This window comes from Sebastes umbrosus, chromosome 8, assembly GCF_015220745.1.
Source record: "Sebastes umbrosus isolate fSebUmb1 chromosome 8, fSebUmb1.pri, whole genome shotgun sequence".
Taxonomy (NCBI): domain Eukaryota; kingdom Metazoa; phylum Chordata; class Actinopteri; order Perciformes; family Sebastidae; genus Sebastes; species Sebastes umbrosus.
The window spans coordinates 34,524,168-34,544,662 of NC_051276.1; the positions used below are offsets into that span (position 1 = coordinate 34,524,168).

General features: G+C 45.1%; 1 protein-coding gene across 1 annotated transcript in view; it reads right to left on the bottom strand.

The window, feature by feature from the left end:
- Positions 1–5,444: 5,444 nt before the first annotated feature.
- The window catches only part of adamtsl2 (ADAMTS-like 2), a 31,790-nt gene continuing 16,739 nt past the window's right edge, over positions 5,445–20,495 (bottom strand). Inside the window, exons 3-19 of the mRNA XM_037777858.1 lie at positions 20,145–20,287; positions 19,630–19,705; positions 19,220–19,322; positions 17,653–17,798; positions 17,254–17,377; positions 17,012–17,092; positions 16,709–16,884; positions 16,235–16,538; positions 14,590–14,959; positions 12,167–12,270; positions 10,863–10,989; positions 10,543–10,756; positions 10,043–10,198; positions 8,418–8,588; positions 7,992–8,168; positions 7,057–7,201; positions 5,445–5,928 (exon numbers count right to left, since the gene is read on the bottom strand). Of these exons, the coding sequence (XP_037633786.1) occupies positions 5,801–5,928; positions 7,057–7,201; positions 7,992–8,168; positions 8,418–8,588; positions 10,043–10,198; positions 10,543–10,756; positions 10,863–10,989; positions 12,167–12,270; positions 14,590–14,959; positions 16,235–16,538; positions 16,709–16,884; positions 17,012–17,092; positions 17,254–17,377; positions 17,653–17,798; positions 19,220–19,322; positions 19,630–19,705; positions 20,145–20,287 (2,745 nt within the window). The 3' untranslated portion in view covers positions 5,445–5,800. The remainder of the gene's footprint in view (positions 5,929–7,056; positions 7,202–7,991; positions 8,169–8,417; positions 8,589–10,042; positions 10,199–10,542; positions 10,757–10,862; positions 10,990–12,166; positions 12,271–14,589; positions 14,960–16,234; positions 16,539–16,708; positions 16,885–17,011; positions 17,093–17,253; positions 17,378–17,652; positions 17,799–19,219; positions 19,323–19,629; positions 19,706–20,144; positions 20,288–20,495) is intronic.

A 20,495-nucleotide genomic window follows, 5' to 3' on the forward strand; every position in this document is an offset into this window, starting at 1 on the left:
AGGCAGTACCTGCGCTTCGCATTCGAAGGCAAGGCCTTCCAATTCAAGGTGCTCCCATTTGGTCTTTCCCTTGCCCCACGGGTCTTCACAAGGTGCATGAGGGCGGCACTCGCCCCAATGCAGGCCAGGGGTATGCTTATCCTCCCATACCTGGACGATTGGCTAATTTGTGCTCTGACCAGGGAACAGGCAGAGCGGGACACTGTGTCCCTTCTGCATCACGTGACGAGGTTGGGCCTTACCGTCAACCATGCCAAGAGTTGTCTCATACCCAGCCAAAGGATAGTGTTCATTGGTTTAACTCTGGACTCCCGCCATATGCTGGCCTTCCCAACACCAAGACGAGTAAACGCCATACTCCAGCTCCTCCTCCGGTTCCGGAAGAACAGGAGGTTGAGGTACAGCCTGTTTCTCAGGCTGTTAGGTATGTTGACGTCAGTAACATCAGTAGTGCCACTGGGCCTCCTGTACTTACGGCCATTCCAAATTTGGATCAATTGTCTCCAATTAGATCCAAAGTCCCACAGATCCAAGAGAGTCAGGGTGTCCAGCCGATGCCTCCTTGCATTGCGGCCATGGAGAGCCGGGGCATATCTGGCCAGGGGCATCTCATTGGGTTCGATTCCCTCACGTCGCGAGGTGGTGGTGACCGATGCTTCGCCCTCCGGCTGGGGGGCAGTATGGCAGCACAGAGCGATAAGGGGGCTCTGGACAGCACAGGAAGCGGCGGAGCACATAAATGTGCTCGAGCTCCGTGCTATATATTTGGCACTTCGCAAATTCCTACCACATTTGAGAGGCAGGCATGTTGTTGTACGGTCCGACAACAAGTCAGCTGTCTACCATGTAAACCGGCAAGGGGGCACCAGATCAACCCGGTTGCTACAGGTGGCACGGAGACTTCTGGTATGGGCTTTCCCTTGTTTTTCCAGCCTCAGGGCCATGTATCTGCCAGGGCCACAGAATGTGGTGGCAGACTTTCTCTCCCGCCAGAAACCCCCCGCGGGCGAGTGGAGGCTCCACCCAGAGGTGGTAGAGGAGATATGGTGCAAATATGGCGCAGCAGAGGTGGACCTGTTTGCCTCAGAAGCCTCAACGCACTGCCCTCTTTGGTTCTCCCTGACGGAGACAGCAAGCCCGTTGGGACAGGATGCCCTGGCACACCCATGGCCAGATTGCCTCCTCTATGCCTTCCCACCATTCCCACTGATAGCAGTAACGCTACACAGAATACAGCACGGCAACAACAGACTCCTGTTGGTCGCCCCAAACTGGCCGGGGAGACCCTGGTTTCCAGGGATGCACAGGCTTCTGGACGGAGTTCCATTGTGCCTGCCCAAGAGGCAAGACTTGCTCTCACAGCTGGGGGGCCGCATCTGGCATCCGAACCCGGATCGCCTACAGCTTTGGGTATGGCCCCTGAGGAGCCGGACCCACTCCTAAGGGTATGTGACCAGGCGGTAATTCAAACCATTTCTGACTCAAGAGCACCCTCCACCAGGGCACTGTATGCCAACAGGTGGAAAATATTCTCAGAGTGGTGTAAAGTTCATGAGGAGATACCTCAGAGTGCCTCTGTGCCAATAATACTGAGATTTTTGCAGTCTTTGCTGGAGAAGAAACTCTCTCCTTCTACCTTGAAGGTCTATGTAGCTGCTATTTCAGCCGGGCATGTCAGAGTGGATAACCAGACCGTGGGGTCTCACACTCTGGTGACCCGATTTCTTAAAGGAGCCCAGCGGCGGAACCCCCCGCAGGCTGTCAAGGTTCCCTCGTGGGAACTGCCTCTGGTGCTAGAAGCCCTTTGTCTCCCCCCCTTCGAGCCTCTGGATCAGTCGGGGCTGGAGTGGTCTTCAGTAAAGGTTGCTTTCCTTTTGGCGATGGCATCAGCAAAACGTGTGAGTGAACTTCACGCCTTGTCAGTGAGTGAAACGTGTATTCGCTGGAACTCGGATGGCACAGGGGTAGCACTTTGGCCTAACCCATCATTTTTCCCGAAGAGGTTGGCTCCGGCCCACTCTAATCAGGTCATTGAGCTGGCAGCTTATGACCCTTCATGCCTACAGGGTGAAGATGCTAAGTCAGCAGAACTGCTCTGCCCAGTGAGGGCCTTAAGGCATTATATACAGGTGACTGCGAGCTTTCGCCGCTCTGATAGTCTGTTTGTCTGCTATGGGGGCCATAGGAAAGGGCACACCCTGTCCAAGCAGAGGCTTTCCAGGTGGATTGTTCAGGCCATTGAGGAAGCATACAGGTCAAAAGGACTGCCTTTACCTCTTAATATCAGAGGCCACTCCACCAGGAGTGTCTCCACTTCCTGGGCAGCACTACGGGGGATCCCCCTAAGTGATATCTGCGCTGCGGCCAGCTGGGCTACTCCATGCACCTTTGCCCGTTTTTACAGGGTCAATGTTGCTGCTCCCCATGCAGTAGCATCGGTGGTCTTTCAGGAATCCACAGGCCGTTCCCGGTGAGGTGGGTTTTCCTCGTGACTACGTTGGTAGTCGTCATCCAGTGTTAAACACTGCCTCTGGCAGTCAGGAAGAACGAAATAGAACGAGAGTTACGTATGTAACTACGGTTCTATGAGTTCTGGATGACTGCCAGAGTTGGCTGTCACTCGGAATCTTGGCGAGAAGATTCTGGAGGGACATCTCTGATGATGACGTGGGCTTATATAAACTACGTCATCCCAGGTCACATGTGACTTTGTTGATATTAAATACTCGACCTGCGCGTGCGCGAGATGGATAACATCCAGTGTTAAACACTGCCTCTGGCAGTCATCCAGAACTCATAGAACCGTAGTTACATACGTAACTCTCGATTCATGCACATAAATTATCAGTTTGAGTTCACAAAGTGATATTTTGGGCTATACGCATTTCTTTTCTCCCCCGTTGAAACTGAGCTGAAAGGAATTCTTTTGCTTGTTTTTCAAATTGGCATTTTTCAGGGCCTCAAAAAGTTGTTAGACTTTGCACTCAGACGGTGTAAAATGTGTTATTTTAAGGGTCTCTGGCTTGAGTGTTGCATCAAGTCTTTAGTCTTTCATGATTGTTGCATTTGTTTCCTGTCTGCTTCATGTTGTGTAGATGAGGTTTGATGCCGACCAGCAGGGGGCGTCAGCTGCTGTTGAACCTGCAGCTGCTCTGTGTGTGAGAGTGACTTCATTTACAGTGTTAATAAAATGATGATAAAGTGTTTGGTATGTGTAATACCTTCTGGAAGAACAACAACTGGGAGAAAATAAGTTTCCCTCCAAACGTAACTGAGAACGCAGTTTAGCTGTATGGGAATGTCATTTTGTGGGAGACTGAGTTGACAGGCTGGTGTCTTCCTTAATCAGGTCCAATCAACTGAATTGACCACAGGTGGCGTAGAAACATCTCAAATAGGATCAAGAGAAATGGGAAACACCTGAGCTAAACTATAAGAGTCAAAGCAAAGATATGGAATTCACATAAAAATGACAAAGAGTCAAATATGTTCATTTGAACTGTTATTTAATTGAAATACAAGTCAGTACCATTAGGTTTTCAGTTTATTATCAACAGTACACAATGTCCATACTTCCGTTTTGTACAAAGAGGTATCAGTTATATATAAAAACACAGTACGCAATAGTTAAAAATGAGACATACATGTACACGTCTGAATACGTTTCAACCATACTTCAAGTGTCAGGAATCTTCTGTGTTTGCATTAACACACAACACACAGACCAGAACTGGCATCAGGTGACCCGATGAAGAATAGCCATCGGCTGGCATCAGGAGCGTCGCGATAAATGAAAATGTGCTATGACTAATAAATATGCTTCCATATCCTGCAGGCGAACCGGGCACGGCGGCGATGGCGATGGCGGCGCCAAGCGGGCAGGGGGGTGGAATGGAAATATATAAACTTTTTACATGCCCAGACACCAACAATTAAATAATATTCCATAAACAGTATCTGTATTAAATATTCTGGTCATGCAGTATATTCAGTTGAGAAATAATTTAATAGATCTTTTTCATTGCAGCGACGAGAGCGAGCTGCTAACTGGTGATGGAGGCGTGTGAGACCGTTTGACTCCACGTTTGTCTCCGTCTCCTCGTGTTGTTAGAGGAAGAATTTCTACCAGAACTGGCTGTCTGGTTGAGATACAGTATAATGATAATAAGAGTTGTGATGATGATGAGGAGGAGGAGGAGCATTAACTGTCAGTTAATGGAGATGGTCACTTAAAGATTTCTTTCTTTAAATAAATGTTTTATCTGTTTCCTGTTTCAGAGGTTCATGTTGTACTAAAGGCCTCAACACACTGCTGGTTAATATTCAGCCCAGACACCAGGAAAAAATGTTGGTATCATACATTTCTGCCAACCACGGATACGTTGAATGTCGATGATTTTGCATTTGGTCAAAGAAAGTGACGTAATACAACGAGCGACCGTTATTGAAAGTTACATGTGAGGGATAATGTACAGCGAGTGTAAAAGCCGTGTAATAAGGTATAACAAGCGACAAAGTCCACTATGGGTGGATGGGTCAAACAAACACAGGACTGCTGTTCGTGTCCCATGTGAAACCCAAAATCAACGTTGAGTTTCCGCTTGTTACATTATTTATTTACGCTAGTGACGTTGTTACGGTTGTTACATTACGTTGTAACCAGGGCTGTAAAAAGTTAACGCGATAACGTATTAAGGCAAATTCGTTTTAACGGCACTATTTTCTTTAACGCATTAACACAGCTTGCGGTTTTTAGGTTATAGTTTTAAAGCTAGAGGCTCAGTTTTAAAGCTGGAGTGAAGATACTGGTATCACATGAAACTACAAAAAGGATGAAGGAGGTTAAATAACGCTCCAAACTTACACACAATTTTGGCGAGGAAAAACTGGCATGTCCTTTTTCAAAGGGGTCCCTTGACCTCTGACCTCCAGATCAGTGAATGTAAATGGGTTCTATGGGTACCCACGAGTCTCCCCTTTACAGACATGCCCACTTTATGATAATCACATGTAGTTTGGGGCAAGTCATAGTCAAGTCAGCACACTGACACACTGACAGCTGTTGTTGCCTGTTGGGCTGCAGTTTGCCATGTTATGATTGGAGCATATTGTTTAATGCTAAATGCAGTACCTGTGAGGGTTTCTGGACAATATCTGTCATTGTTTTGTGTTGTTAATTGATTTACAATAATAAATATATACATTAAGCAGCATATTTGCCCACTCCCATGTTGATAAGAGTATTAAATACTTGACAAATCTCCCTTTGATATGTGATGGATTGGCAGCCCTAGTTGTTACATTAACACAAACCATGATGTTTTTTCTAACCTTTAACCGTGTAGTTTTGTTGCCTTAACCTAACCGATCATTTCACAACATTAACCACGTGGCATTGTGCGTTTCTGCAAGCCTGATACGAGGCTTCTTTTTTGCAAAAACTTGCAAGGCCAACATTTTTTTCTGGCGACTGGGTTTTAATATTTTTGAGTTTGTTATGACGCCGAGGTGTGGAGAAGTTCCTCTCAAGATAAAAATAGATTGTTTTGCCCAATTCTTTCTCAATTTGATGATAAGTGTTGATGTTTGTCTGATATCAAGATGATAAGATTTCATTTCAGATCATTTAAATTATCCAACTGACAAATGAACTCATGTAAATCCCTGTTGTAGGAGGAAGCTCTGGACTATCAGCTTCCTCTCATTGTTCACAGTAACTGTAGCATCACGTGTACATCCTACTCTCGTGCTGGAGTTCGAGTCGGGGTGGAGAGAGGAGGCGGAGCAGAGGTCTCCTGGACTAGGAGGTCGGAGGTCGGAGGGCGCGGCAGGAGTGGCAGCAGGCCTTGCTGTAGTACCAGTGGCTGCACAGGTTTACCTTCAGCGCCAGCAGGCAGTTGGTGGAGGGACGATCCTGGCAGCTCTCATCTGGGACACAGATCGCATACATGGTGGAACTCATGTTAGCTATTTCAAAACAGTTCAATCTAATGTTCTTAACACAAAACCCTTTTTCATTTATCAAAATAAGCTCTGAAATTTAAAGGACAAGCGTGCATGATGCAAGAAATGACTTGAATGTGCACGCAGCATCGGCCTCAGGTATCCAGCCGGACAGCAGACTGTCTGCGAGGCAAAGTATCACGGGAGTAAAGTAAAAAACAAAACTAACCTTAGTCCAACACAGTTTTAAAATGTTTTTCCAGATGTTGTCCTGCATGAAAAGACACAAAATTAAGGTACGACAGTACGACGGAGTATTAGGGCCACATTGAGGAAAAAAAAAAAAATCGGAGATTTCGAGAATAAAGTCATAATATTATACAGTAGTAATTTTACGTGTTTTTAATTTTTTCTATTAAAGTTATGACTTTATTCTCGTAATATTACGACTTTATTCTCGTAGTATTACGATTTATGAACTCGTAAAGTAATGACTTTATTCTCGCAATATAACGCCTTTTTTTCTCGCAAAGTCATGACTTTATTCTCGTAATATTCTGACTTTATTCTGTAAATCTCAGATGTTTTTTCCCTCAATGTGGCCCTAATACTCCGTAGTACATTGTCTCTTTGGCCCTCACTGCATTAGACTTATATACTATATACTTAGACTATAAACTGTGTTACCTTCATCACAATGATCAGATGTTTTGCGGCTCAAGACAGATTTCTTTTTTTTTTGTTGCCTAAAATGTCTCTTTTGATGGTAAAGGTTGCTGACCCCTGGTTTAAGCGGTTGATCACTGTCAAGACTTTTCCACTGTTTTTTGATTTTGACTAGAATAATCTGTTATTTAATTTTTGTTAGATGAATAGGTAGATTTTGTTTTCTAAAATAGAAAAGTGTGTGTGTGTGTGTTCTTGTGTTCCTGCATTTGTGGGGACCCAACACTGGGAGCCTACTCACGGTGTGGGGTCCAACAACTTTGTGGGGACCGAAGTGCTGGACCCCACAATGTTAGCCATTTAAATACGTTCTAGAGACTCCCCTGATGAGTCTGGCGGCTCTCGTGAAAAATCTCCATCATGATAGAAGAAACAGGTGTTTGTTACCTGGCGGCTCCGTGGGGCAGGGCTGCAGAGTGCAGGTCTGTTTGGCCACCGGTTTGGTGAGGGGGTCGCAGCCTCGGACCAGCTCCCTGCCCTGGTAACACTTGACGTCCCTCATCCTCACGCCCACGCCACACGTCTTAGTGCACTGAGGACACACAGGACCGGAAACACGGTCTTTATACAGTACGACGCTGATGAACTGGAGGATGTTTTTGTGGTGTTACTATTGCAGAGACACCCACTCTCCATATAGACGGGTTTCTTGTATACAAACATTACCGGGTGCGGTCACAAGATGCGATCAAACACTGTCACAATCAACGTAGATTTTGCATCACTTGTACATTTTTGTTGACTATACTAGACCCCTGCAGAGTCCGACCACCAGATACCATTATCATATGACGTATTAGTATGAGATTTGTTTTATTATTATCACCTGTTATGAACATTAGATCAGACATAAGTGTGATTTGACTTGGGGGACCAGGGTCTGGCAGCCGGAACATAACAATACAACAATACAGCAATTTACAGCCGTAAAAAAGTTTTGCATCACTTTTAAGCTTTAAAGCATAGTCACCAATATATAAATATTTCTTTAGAGTGTGGGTCGATCACCCTGTTGTTCATCAGTTTAGTTTTATCGATCTATGGAGCATGACGCTGTGCAAGCGCTGTGTGACTAGAATGCTTTTGCCCATCAGGCCTGGATGCTTCTGTTTTTAGCATGTGATCCCCTCAAAATATTAAACATTTTACATCCATCTTTTCTGCAGTTGGTGCAGTTTAATCCACAACAACTCCTTGTCATCTCTGCTTTGGAGCTTGGCTCTACTAGACGGCGTGCTAGCTGCATCTCGGTGATGGCGTTGCACAGAAACCCGTCTACAAGGAGGTGAAGTGTGTGTGTGTGTGTACTGAGCCGACCTCACCTCAGACCAGGGGGTGGTGTACCATTTGAAGCACGGCCTCTCAAAGCAGGTGTTTTCCTCTTCGGGCTTCTCGCTGCCGCCGCACGCCTCGTCGTCAAGCGTCTGGAACTTTCCGTCACTGATGCCGACGCACTGGACGAGCTTTCGCTTCACGCCACGCCCGCAGGTTGTGTTACACTACAGAAAAAAACATTTTGATGATTCTCTTTCTCTTCCAACAATCTGTTTTCTTGCTGATGTGGTGAAAGTGAAAAGTGTAACCGTGGGATACTACTTGTTTTATCCAACAAATACTCATTTCAGAAGTTGGACCTGGATAATGCTTGGCATTTTTACTTGATACATAGACAATAATCAATTATCAACAGTTTCAGGTCTACTAATAAACAGCTAAATCCTGATTTGGAAACTGTGACGAGGCCTCACCCTCTCCCAGTCTTGGCTCAGCCAGTGTGGAACACAGTCTCTCTCCCCACAGGGGTGGATGGCCAGCGGCTTGTCCTCCTCGGAGCACTGGGTCTCAGGAACCACGCGACCCTCGGGGGCCTTGCAGTACACGTGACGCACCGTCTTCCCCTGGCCGCACGGCCCCGAGCACTGTGACAACAACGAGGGCCAAAGGTCAAACCGGATGATTCATAATCAAAGAGAATGCATTCCTGCTCTCATCGCTGCCTTCTTCGGCCAAGTTTTGCCACAAAGCTCAGAGTCAAAGTGTCGCCTCACATCATATTAAATAAAACAGAATCAGTCACATCCCGTCACGTCACATCAGATAAAATCATGCACCAACACACATCCCCAGAGTTGATTATTTACTGTTGTTAAAGCTTCCAAAAAAACCTCATGTTCTATGATTTACACAGTGGTATGATGCACTGGGATGACTTTTTTTAGGCGAGAGTAGAGAACTTTTTATAGAAGCATTTGCATTTTTTTCAAATGGAAACGGCCACTTCAAAAAGCAGTGACGTAGGTTACCAAAATAAGATAATCAATAAGGTTATAAATAATGTGAACGCTAGCACTAGCTGAGTCAAAGTTAGCTGAGCTAAGTTTGGAAATAACCGAAAAGATTAGTTTGGATTTTTTTGAAGTGGGGTTGTATGTATACTCACTCACATGTTCTGAGAGGTCAAATGACTCTTTTTTATGAATTGAGCAGCAGAAAAGGGAAACAATATCAATTTAAGTGTACATTATATTTAGAGTATCTTCGCCGCTTCACCTCGCCACCAGACATCCCTTTTCTGACGTGGGGAACTGAAGCTGTTATATCGCAGCCTTCAAGACCAAACTAGACTCCATTCACAAAAACAGTAATTTTACCTCTTAGAACACGGGGAGTTGCCGGTCTGCCGCTGCCTAGATCAGTTTCTTTTTGTGTTGTTGTGTGACTTCCTGATCTGAACTAACATTATACATACATACATATATACAATATAATTATTGAATAAAGTTTATAGTAAAGTCATTTTCGATACATTTTGAGGTTAATATTGGAGTAATTTGGTAGTAATTCCAAAGAAATTTCAAATAGGTACTTGCTAATTATCACCTAATTACCATGACATTTGCGGACCTGTAAAATGAAGTGTCTACTGACCTAGCTTTAGCTGTTGCATGGGGAATACTATTTTACTTTGTGCAAAAGAATATTTCACATCCATCCATGTTTGTGCCTGGTCGGATTCCATGGTTGTAAATTAGACCTGCAAGTTTCCAGACTTTTGACTTTGAATGGAACATCAGGAAGTACATTTGTCTGTGCAACACAATAAAAACCCATAAATTCACAGTGTGGCACTGAAGTGAAAACAGCTGGGACAGGTGAGGAGCTTTTGTTAGAAGGAAAAAACATTTTAAAATATCAGGAAAGACATTCAGACGCAGGTTGTTAAAATAATCCTTAAAAGGAAGTGACTGTCTGTGTGACTATACAGTAACTGTCAGAACAACTACGGCAGATAAAATACAAAACACATTATAAAGTCACACTGTGTATGTTTCTGTCTCTGTGTGTCGTGTACATGGCGAGTAAAGACACTCACAGGCCCCCACTCAGACACAGTCCATTGGCGTTCGCAGGGCGGACCGGTGCAGTTTTTGACGTTTGGCGGTTTGGTCATCGGGTCACATGGTCGGGTTTCATCAGAGCAGCGGACATCGCGGCTCACCTGGGCTTTCCGTCCACATTTAGCAGGACACTGGATCGAGGAGGGACACACAGAGACACATTTTAGATACTGCAGTCATTAAGAAGCAGCGTTAGATGTCTAAAGGTGAAGCATTAGGAAAGTGCTTTTGTGCTTTTGAGTAATGCCGGGTACCCGAGAATCAAGCTGATTTCGGTCCTGAGGTTGTACTACTAGTATAGTATGAGGTTGTACTACTAGTATAGTATGAGGTTGTACTGCTAGTATAGTATGAGGTTTCTAATACAGCCAGAGTCCTTATCAGCGCCTCATATCATGTAAAGACATTAAACACACACCTCCTCTCTTTGCCAACGTATGTTTTAAATGTTTTAATCGTTACAGAGGCGTCGTACCTCGGTCCACTCGGCCACCTCCCACTGCGGGCCGCAGGCGGGGCTCTTGCAGGGTCGTCTCTCCACGGGTCTCTCCAGGTCGGCCATCGTGCAGAGGTCGCTGTAGACGGAGCTGTCCAAGCCCGGTGAGAGCATCTTCCAGCAGCGAACCTGACGAAACTGGAAACCCTCCCCGCAGGTCCTGGAGCACTCGCTCCAGCTGCTCGCCTCCCATCTGAAACGCAACATTAACTCCCATCTCAGCAAGAAATCTACTGCAGAAATGTTCTGTTATAAACAGTTTGAATAATATCTGTTCTCATTCAAATGTTTTATTATACCTGGGCTGACATTCTCTCCCAATACAGAAGTCGTGGACCGGCTCCGGTCTGGTCAGAGCGTCACAGTACATGTCATGCACCTCGACGCCGTCATAACGGATACATGTGACGAAGGACTTGGACACTCCTGGACAGTGAGCAAGAAACAATGAGCTGAATGCAAACTTCTTTATAACGCACATTAGGAAATAAACACAAGAAAACTCAATGTGCTCTACATGAAAGAAAGAACGAAGTTAAAGGAAGAGAGTGTACGATTTTGGGGGATATATTAGAGATCTATTCTACATAGGGAGCAGGTCCTCTTCACAGAGTCCGCAATGTTGCTCATTCATGTTTCCACAGTAGCTCAGAACGGACAAACCAATCACTGGCTCTAGAGAGAGACTTTCACGTTTTTACATTACCTGAAGGCCACCGTAGTTCTCCAACACGATTGTGAAACTGCAGTAACGTGAGCCGCAGAGTGTTAAACCATATTACTGCGTTACCGTGCGGTACTGTGTTATTATGATAAGATGGCCTCTAAGCAAGGCCAACAGCATTACAACGGTTTCGCACCCGATGGCTCATGTTGACTTATGGTTCGTGTCCACAGGGGCGTTTTTTTATCGCAAGGGTTCGCAAAGGTTTTCCCTCCGTGGGCTGCTGCTCCCAGCTTTCAAACCGGAACCAACATGGCGGCTCGTTTGGAAACTTTCTTCTCTTATTGAACGAACATAGTTCACCGAAATGTGTTTCTGAAAACATTTTATGCAGTTGCTGAATCTGTCTTTATTTTGGATCGACAACGGTTGGTTTGAAAGTTTCTCGGGAGTTTCCAGAGGCAGAGAGTCGTGGCGGACGCCCGTGATTTACATAAAGTAGCCTAGACCTCAATTTTATGCAAATACGGAGCGTCAGTCTCTCGAATCGCACCACCACGCTACCAGGATGCACTGCACTGCTGCTTACATAGACAATGAAAAAAAAAATATTCATCTGGCAGCAGCAAATAGTAGAGTTTTGAGGTTACCTTTTAAGGGAGTTGGATTGTTTTATCGTATTTGCATTGTCTCACTTTATTTTACAATATTGATTCATCATAAAAACGTTAAAATGTGTGATGTAAATAAAGTTTATTATTATAACCACGTGGAATGCAGTCGATATTAACGTTATTATTCACACCTGTCTGCGGTCAGACTGTCGGGTTTGAGGTTTGATAAGATGGCAAGGAGACTATAGATTTTGAAACTTGAAAATCTTCCTGCCCATGGATCTTCAGTGTGTGTGTGTGTGTGTGCATGTGAGTGTGCATGTACCTATAGAGCAGGTCATGCTGCAGGGCTCCTGAGAGGAAAGTTTCCAGCGGTACATGTCAGCAGGACTCAGCTTCAGGTTCTTCTGGTAGATCCTTTGATTCCCCCTGTTACCACACACACGCACATGCAAAAACAAACTATTGTATGAGGAAAGGAAAAGAAGTAATAATGGTGGCATGTATCCTCGTATCATGCAAGTATTTAGCCATTTAGTATTTTTGTACTATGTGACCTACTACTATGTGAGCGTAGTGTGCATGCAAATGGTCAGTGGAGGAGTTTGAAAAGTTTCTATAGAAGCGTTGATACTTTTTTCAACATTAAAATGTATTGTAGCAGCAGTGAATGCAAGCTGATTACAGCCACCATCTTCCTTAGCAACCGATTACACTGTTGTCAGGCTATTAAATATCGTTATATAATAATAATATATAATACATATATAATAATATAATAATAATATATAATATTGTTAGTAGCGTTATCAGTCGCACCATAGATGTGGGCCAATAGGAAGAAGTTGAAAGAAGAACCTAAAGAAGTCGTAATTTTGTTGCCTAAACCTAAAGAAGTTGTAGTTGTATTGCCTAAACCTAAAGAAGTTGTAATTTTATTGCCTAAACCTACAGAAGTTGTAGTTTTGTTGTCTAAACCTAAAGAAGTTGTAGTTTTGTTGCCTAAATCTAAAGAAGTTGTAGTTTTATTGCCTAAACCTTAAGTAGTTGTAGTTTTGTTGCCTAAATCTAAAGAAGTTGTAGTTTTATTGCCTAAACCTAAAGTAGTTGTAGTTTTGTTGCCTAGTCTTTTAGTTTGTGTTCAAAACGTTACGTTTCATTGAATTTGACATGTTAGAACGTGTTGCTTTTAAGTTTCACTTTCACTTTCACAACGTAGTAGGCCCCTACTGACCCACATCTATGGTGCTTATAGCGTCTATTTAATGGCCTGGTAACAGTGGAATCGGGTGTCCTTAGAGCCACCTCTGAAGACAAGACTACAGAAGATATATTTAAGGATACCCAGTCGTACAGCACCTGACACACTCACTCGCCCACTGAGACTGACCACAGCGTGACAGCTGATTCACAGCCTGCATCCCAGCAGACGCACTTTGTTTTTTTTCATCACATCACATAAAAATCATGTGCACATTCTTGTCATAACACCGGTGGCTCCCTCCGCCAGCCGCCAGACGTTTATTTGAAAATCACTTTGAGTTATTCCTCGCCGGCTTCCCTCCGTGTAAGCCAGACTGACTCCTGCACATTGTTTTCTCCCTCAGAGATGAGCACAGTCTGACAGCTCACTTTTCCCCTTTGCAACGTTTTCTTCACCTTTTTTTTTTGCAAATAACTTGAATTATTTGTTTCTAAGTGTGGCTATCCTTCTCCTCCTTTTCCTCTTCCTCTTCCTCTTCCTCCTCCTCCTCCTCCTCCTCCTTCCCTCAGTGCTCCTCTGCTCGCTGTCTCTCAGAGGACAGGGCGTGGCGTCCACGGCGGCTTTTATAGCTTCTGGCTGCAGAACTGGTGAAGCCGTGTTTGGACGCAGAGCAGCGAAGCCGACATGAATTATGAATATGCTGAATGGAAAACCTGCCAGGTCTACCTGTCTGTCTGCCCTACAGTCTGTATATCTACCTGTCTATCTGCCCTGCAGTCTGTATATCTACCTGTCTGTCTGCTTCTTAAGTGGCTAATGTGTCATTTAGCCAGACAACAGCGGGCTACAGCGCTTCAGAGAGCCGGGGAGGAGAGAGAACGAGTGGGCAGCTCCCTGCAAAGCAGCGGAACAAAACCACAGACACATCTCCGACAGTATGTAGAGTAAGTATATAAGATATGTTATAATAAAATACAGTTGTACAGACAGAATGCAGTAGAGCGCAGAGGCCGTTTCCATGCTCCGAGGCATCTGTCTGACTATTCACCTGAGGAGCGCAGAGACCCACGGATCCCAGCGGGACGTCAGATGAGGACACATTTGCTACACACTGCTAAAAGAATGAGGTCATATGTGGCCTAGACCACCTCCGAATGTGGTCTAAGCGACCCGATCTTAATGCGCCCTCAATGCATCTTGAGTGCATTCACACCTGTCCACTTCACTGTGGACGCGTGTTATTACCAGGTCTGAACAGGGCCTTACTGTTTCTACCTGCTTGCCTTCCCTACAGCTTCTTCTACTTCCTGTCTGGTCCTTTGTCTCTTAGCGTGTCCCACTGTCTCGCCACGTTCTTGCTGCTTGCTTTCCTGTGTTGTCTTCTCGTTCAGCCTGCAGCACATTTCTCTCAGCCTGCAGCAGACCCAGAGGCTCGACAGTATCTGAACATGTGACCCAAACCTGAACACATTCAGTCCAGACCTCTGCTGTGGATCATCTGAAAACTCATAGATGCTCTTTTTACCTGGTTTCTGTTGGATTACCTGGTTCTGTTGGAGCGGCCCGAGGTCCTCCCACCGCTCTGCACCGTCTTGTTCTGGAAGGAGCCGTCCCCGCTGTCGTTGCGTTTGCGACCCAGAGTGAACTCCAGCGTCTCGTTGACGCCAAACGGCCCGTCTTGCTCCAGGCTGCTCAGGTCCTCCACCTCCGCTGCCGGTCCCACCTCCGACGAGAACAAACTGTCTCCCTCCGTCAGCAGCTGATTGGTGGAGATGTTGATGAGCAGCTCGTCGGGGCCGATCCGGCCGTCCAGCAGCACCCTCCAGATGAGGTTCGGGGAGTCTGGTCCCGTATCCAGGGGCCCACCGGCCGGGGCGGGGTTGGCAGTGCTGCCTGTGTGGCTGCTGTTTCCTTCTGATGGGTAAAGTGGGAAAATTCAGCTGCTTGGAAGGCAAATTGATATCTATATCAGATATCTTATCTGTTTCTCTGTAGTTGTAGATGTCTGAACACACCATAACATCAAGAAATCAAACATCAAATCCCTAATAAACTGGTAATTCAGTGTCTAGAGGGATACTAAATTCATCTCGTGGAACTTTGTGATTGATTAGTAGGCCTGTGTCTGCACTGTTCTTTAGAGATGAGAAAGAAAACGGTAAAGGAAGGTGCTCAGTGGAGAGTAGTATGACGTCAGCCGATAGTGAGCCTTTCAACCACCATCTCCATCTCGTTTCACCGCCCGGAGAGCGGTGGTGTAATGGCCTCGACAGTCAGCTGAGCGAGCTGAGAGGCCGCAGGAAGGCCATTACCGCTCATGTTTGCGATGCAGCCATCTTTTAAAAGGAAAAAAAAAAAAAACACCACGAAACTCTGAATTTTTCATCTGCCGCTGATCCTCTTTACGTGTCTGTACCATGAATAATGCAGAGCTCCAAAGGGCCATCACAGAGCGAGATAGAGGATCAGCTGGAGAATCTGACCTATTTCATCTAATCTGCTGATGGGCCACTGATTTATTCTCCATTTTACTTTCTTACTTTTTCCTTTCTCACACACACATCTCTCTCTTTCTTTCTCTGAGAGACCAGCCAATATATCAGCATGGACGATACTGAGGACGGAGTCGATGGGTGGGTCAAACAATACCAAGACTTTCGCCCAGGAGACCGGCATTCATGTCCCGTGTGAAACCAGAAGTCACTGTTCAATTATTTGTCACGTAAGTTACGTGCTTAAGTAACCTAAGGCTAACTAAAGTACTTTTTTTTGCATAATCCTAACCAAGTTGATCTTTTCCTAAACCTAACTAAGTAGTTCTGAGCCTAAGTAGTTTTGTTGCCTAATCCTAACCAAGTCAAACTTTTCCTAAACCTATCTAAGTAGTTTTCTTGCCAATACCTATAAGGAAGTTGTTTCCTGTGAAGTTTATTTTTAAAAAACTGTATGAATAAAAGAGTAAATTGACACGTGTTGATGGACATTCGTAGGAAAAAACGAACGTAAAAGCAGGAATAACTTTTTTCGTGAGATATCATAAGAGCCGCTGCATGAGGATACGTTGCACAGGTATATTAGTATATGTCAGCTGAACACAAAATGACCTTCCATGCATGTTTAGCATGGTAGGAATCAAACTCTTAAGTTGGTGATTATTTCATAATGGAAGGTGTTACAAACAGTCCTAACCTGTAAATTTTGGAGCAGCTGCTCCATCCTGGTCGCAGTCGATGGCCGCCGTCTCCTCGTACACCTCGTTGGTCTCTTCGCCCTTCTGCCCGTCGGCGCCTCCCGGCTCCAACTGGCTCTCGGGGGCCGCCTGGTCATAAATGCTGCCGTTAGCGGCCAGCAGACCCCCCACTTCCACTGAGACCTCTCCGGCTGAGGTGTCTGATCCGGTGTAGACGGGAGGAGGAGGGACGGGTGGCAGGGAGTCTCGGAGGACGGTGTATTCGTAAGTGATGTACGGCGTGCGGCCGTTCTGGTTCCACACCTGAGTGAAAGAGAGGAGAGCGAGTCGAGTCAAGGGCTGGTTAGCTTAAACCAGAGATGACAACAGCCGCTAGATGGAGCTGCAGTCACTGATGACATAACAATTATCCAACAATTAGCTCCACGATGAAGAAGCAACAGGGGAGCATGGAGGAGGAAGGTTAGGCGTACCAGAATATTGATGGCCTGGTCGATGGGGCCTTTAACGACGATGTACTCGATCCCGGTCTCGTACACATCCATGGGCCGGCGGTACTTGAAGACGGCGCCTGCTGCGTGGAAGTTCTGGGGGGTGTCCACCTTGTAGCCCCCGTTAAAGAAGAAGTTACCCGCCTGGTCGGTCACAGCTGGGGGGACGAGATCAATGAAAAACTACACTGGAGACATCTTGCTTTTTAGCCATCAAGTTAAAATTAGACATTTAAAAGAGAGTTCATTGTTGCACACTTGAACAGGAAAAGAGGAAGTACCCACCTAGAACATCTGCAGACTTCTTCCTCTCAATGATCTGGATGTCCCATGATCCTTCAGGGATTTGAGTGATAAAAGAGTAACCTTGACAAGAGGAAAGAGAAAGTGGTCAGCGTCTATTTTCATTTTATATGTTTTTATTTAACCAAGAAGAAAGTTCTGACCAATCCTGATGACTTTAATCATTAAATGTTTGGGTGTATATATCAGAGATGGAGAAATTAAAAATACTGTTTTTGGCTCACCCAGAGTCGTGGCCCCACGGCGGAAGTTTCCGTTGACTCTGCTGCAGCTGCTGCCGTCTCCCTGGCAGACTCCACACTTATCCAAGGTGTTGGAGGAAAACAGTACTCCGTCACACCCGATTGGCTGAGCAGCAAAGCAGGAAGTGGAAGTAGAGAGGATAAAATAAATTTTAAAAATCTCCTATAAATCATGAATCCAACTATGAGTGATAACATGGTAATGATGTAAAATTATTAGAATATTGTAGTTAACGTTTGTCAGAAAGCTGATGTGCCGCAGCAGCAGCCTCCTCCCTGTGGGTTTACATGCTTGACGTGGTGCTTTCAGTGGTACTGAAAACTCAAAGTGGAGTGAACCTCTTTGAGGTACAAAGAAAGTAAAGAAGAAGCTGGACTCACCTCACACTTACCGTCCACGCAGACGCCGCGGTAGCTGCTGTACTTGCAGGACGTGCCGTCTCGTGCCGTCACCATCAGCTGCCTCTGGCCGTCGGTCGTGGTGCAGTGGAGGTCGCAGGGGTTACTGGAGATGTGAACGTAGTCGTCTGGAGAGGAACACACGGCATCTTAATAACATTTCTACTACTACTGTTAGTGCAGCTATTCCTTCTACTACTACAACTGTTGCTACTACTATGATCATATTCATTCTGTTACTGCTGCTATTTCAGTCAGAAGCTCAAACTGCATCCTACTAAATTGCAACCTCTGCTATTTCTGCAACTACCATTTCCACTGAAGTTATTCTAGCTTAAAGCTGCAATCTTTTTTGGTAGACCAACCTTAATATAATGTTGTTCTGGTAAATGTGTTACCTAATGACACATCCAGCAGACACAGAGCAACATTAGCACTCATTTGGAGTTATGTCCGTAACCACCTGATGAATGTAAGTCCAATATTCACTCTCTTTTTTAAGCTCTGGTTTGGTCTCCACCAACTCTTGAGGGAAATATCTGTCTCTTTAGTCAGCCAGTTAGACTGTTATCAGGTCATTAAATGGGCGTTATAAGTGGTTATAAGCATCACAGATGTAGGCCTAGTAAGTTGTATCATCTGTTCACATGGTCGATCACCGAGAGAAGGAATAAAAGAACACAACAGCGACCTCTAATGATCGTTATGACACAAGCAAAAGCAGACGTCAGGCGCTGACTGAAGTTCACATCCCGGGTGATACAACATGTAGTTGTCTTTGTGTTCACAACTTTAAAGGGACTGTTTGTAAGTTTTTACACGTATTTATTGCCAATGTGTTGAACAGGTTGTAACCCTAAAAAATGAGACTGTCCACGACTTCCTGTGTTTCCTCTATCAGCCTGTAGGCTGCTTTTAATGTGAAGAACTCTGTCTCATTTTTTTCCGGAGAAAATCCAACGGATGTGACGTCATGCACGGTCGCCTTTAGGGCTAACGTCAACAAACGACCAGCCTCCACCACAACTCAGACTCCATGGAAGCACAAAAAAAACAAAGTTATATCTGGTGATGCCTGTCCTGAACGTGACCGACCTGAGAGTGTGTGTGCACGGGGGGAGGTGAGTGCTGAAGCAAGAGAGCGAGAGAGAGAGCGGTGGCGAGTGTTTGAGAAAACAACATTTTTTTAGTGGAGGTTGAGAAGTGTGTGAAACTCCTGTGAACCCCCCTTTGTCTCATATTCCCCACAAACTTCTTTCTGTTTGCCTTTGTCATTTTCTCTCTCAGTGCAGGAACCACAGGGAGGAAACACGGAGTCGTAAGATCTCTAATAATAATAATTACTTACTAACAAGGTGAATAAATAAAAAAGTTCCAGCTATTAATTAGAACAGGTTTTAAAACAACATACTGTGTTAACAGGCAGTTACAGTTTAAAGAGGTCATATAAAGGATGCTACTGTCTTGGATGAAGCTGAGCAGCTCAGACACCTATGGTCTGTTTATTGGGGTAAAGAGACGTGTCAAGGCGTTTTATGGGTGTTCATACCAGGATACAAAGGTTTCCACTGGTAGTTCCTCCCATTGTAAAGCTGGGAGTTGAAGGACCAGCACTGCTCCTCTCTGAAGCTCCTCCCAGCGGCAGGACATTCCTGCAGAGCAGAGACATTAAAAACAGGTCTGTTTCACACTTGTTAAAAGACTCGCTTTTACAGTATGTTACACAAATAAATTCTTCTTAAGCGTTTATTTGTGCAGGGATGGTTTTTCTGAGAATGCACGACCGCTCCGAGCCCCGCCCGGCTTCACTTTCAAACAGCTACATACAGTCAAGCCTGGAGGCCGCCCGCCCGCCACAACCACAGTCCTCTACTGTCAGCCAGTCCGAAGGAACTGTGTTTGTTTTAATAAAGATGTGAAATAAGGTGATGAGAAATGAACTGGAAGTCTGGGACTCACCTCAGTGTTGCAGAGATGATATTTCTTAGCAGTTCCTGTACAGGTCATGTTGTCTTTCCCAGCAGCCACTTTCTTTCTTTGGACAGAAAACAAACATTTGGAGAAATAACAACATATTAAAAAGAAGAAACCATAATGACTAAAATATCAGGTTTAGATGCACGTTGTGTTATGATCTGATCTCAAATTAATATAATCCACAATTTGACTGCCAACACAAGTGGCTGTCAAGTTCAGAATAATCACTTTATATTATTGTTTTGGTTGCAATAAGGGCTGTCAAAGATAAGGCAATAAATTAATTTTAACGCCACTAATTTATTGAACGCATTAACGTTTTTTAGGTTGTAACGGGCTCAGTTTTAAAGCTAGAGTAGCACATACTGGCATTAAATGACACTTGAAAAGCTGATGAATCCATCGGTACCAGCCATGTCATACTAGCTTGTCGGGAAGGAGGTTAAATAACGCTCCAAACTTAAACTCAATTTTGGCGTTTGTGCAAATGGACTGACCTCTGTTTGAGGCAGTGTCTCTCCTGTGACATCACCCCTCCTCCACAGGCTCGAGTGCAGGCTGTCCACTTGGCCCACTCCCCCCACCAGTACGTGGTCACCTCCAGCTCCTCCTCCAGACTGTTGGACGCCACGCCGTCCTCCTGAAAACACACACACACAAATACATAAAGACCATAGACTGTATATAAGAAGTGGAGTAGTCACCGTGACGTTACCCGTCGGTTTGTGGACTGCCGTTCTGGAGCCTCGAGTTTGGCATTTTGGCCGTCGCCATCTTGGTTTTTTGCAACCAGAAGTGAGACGAGAGGGTGGAGCTAAGTACAGCCGAACGCTGAATAAGACATTTTT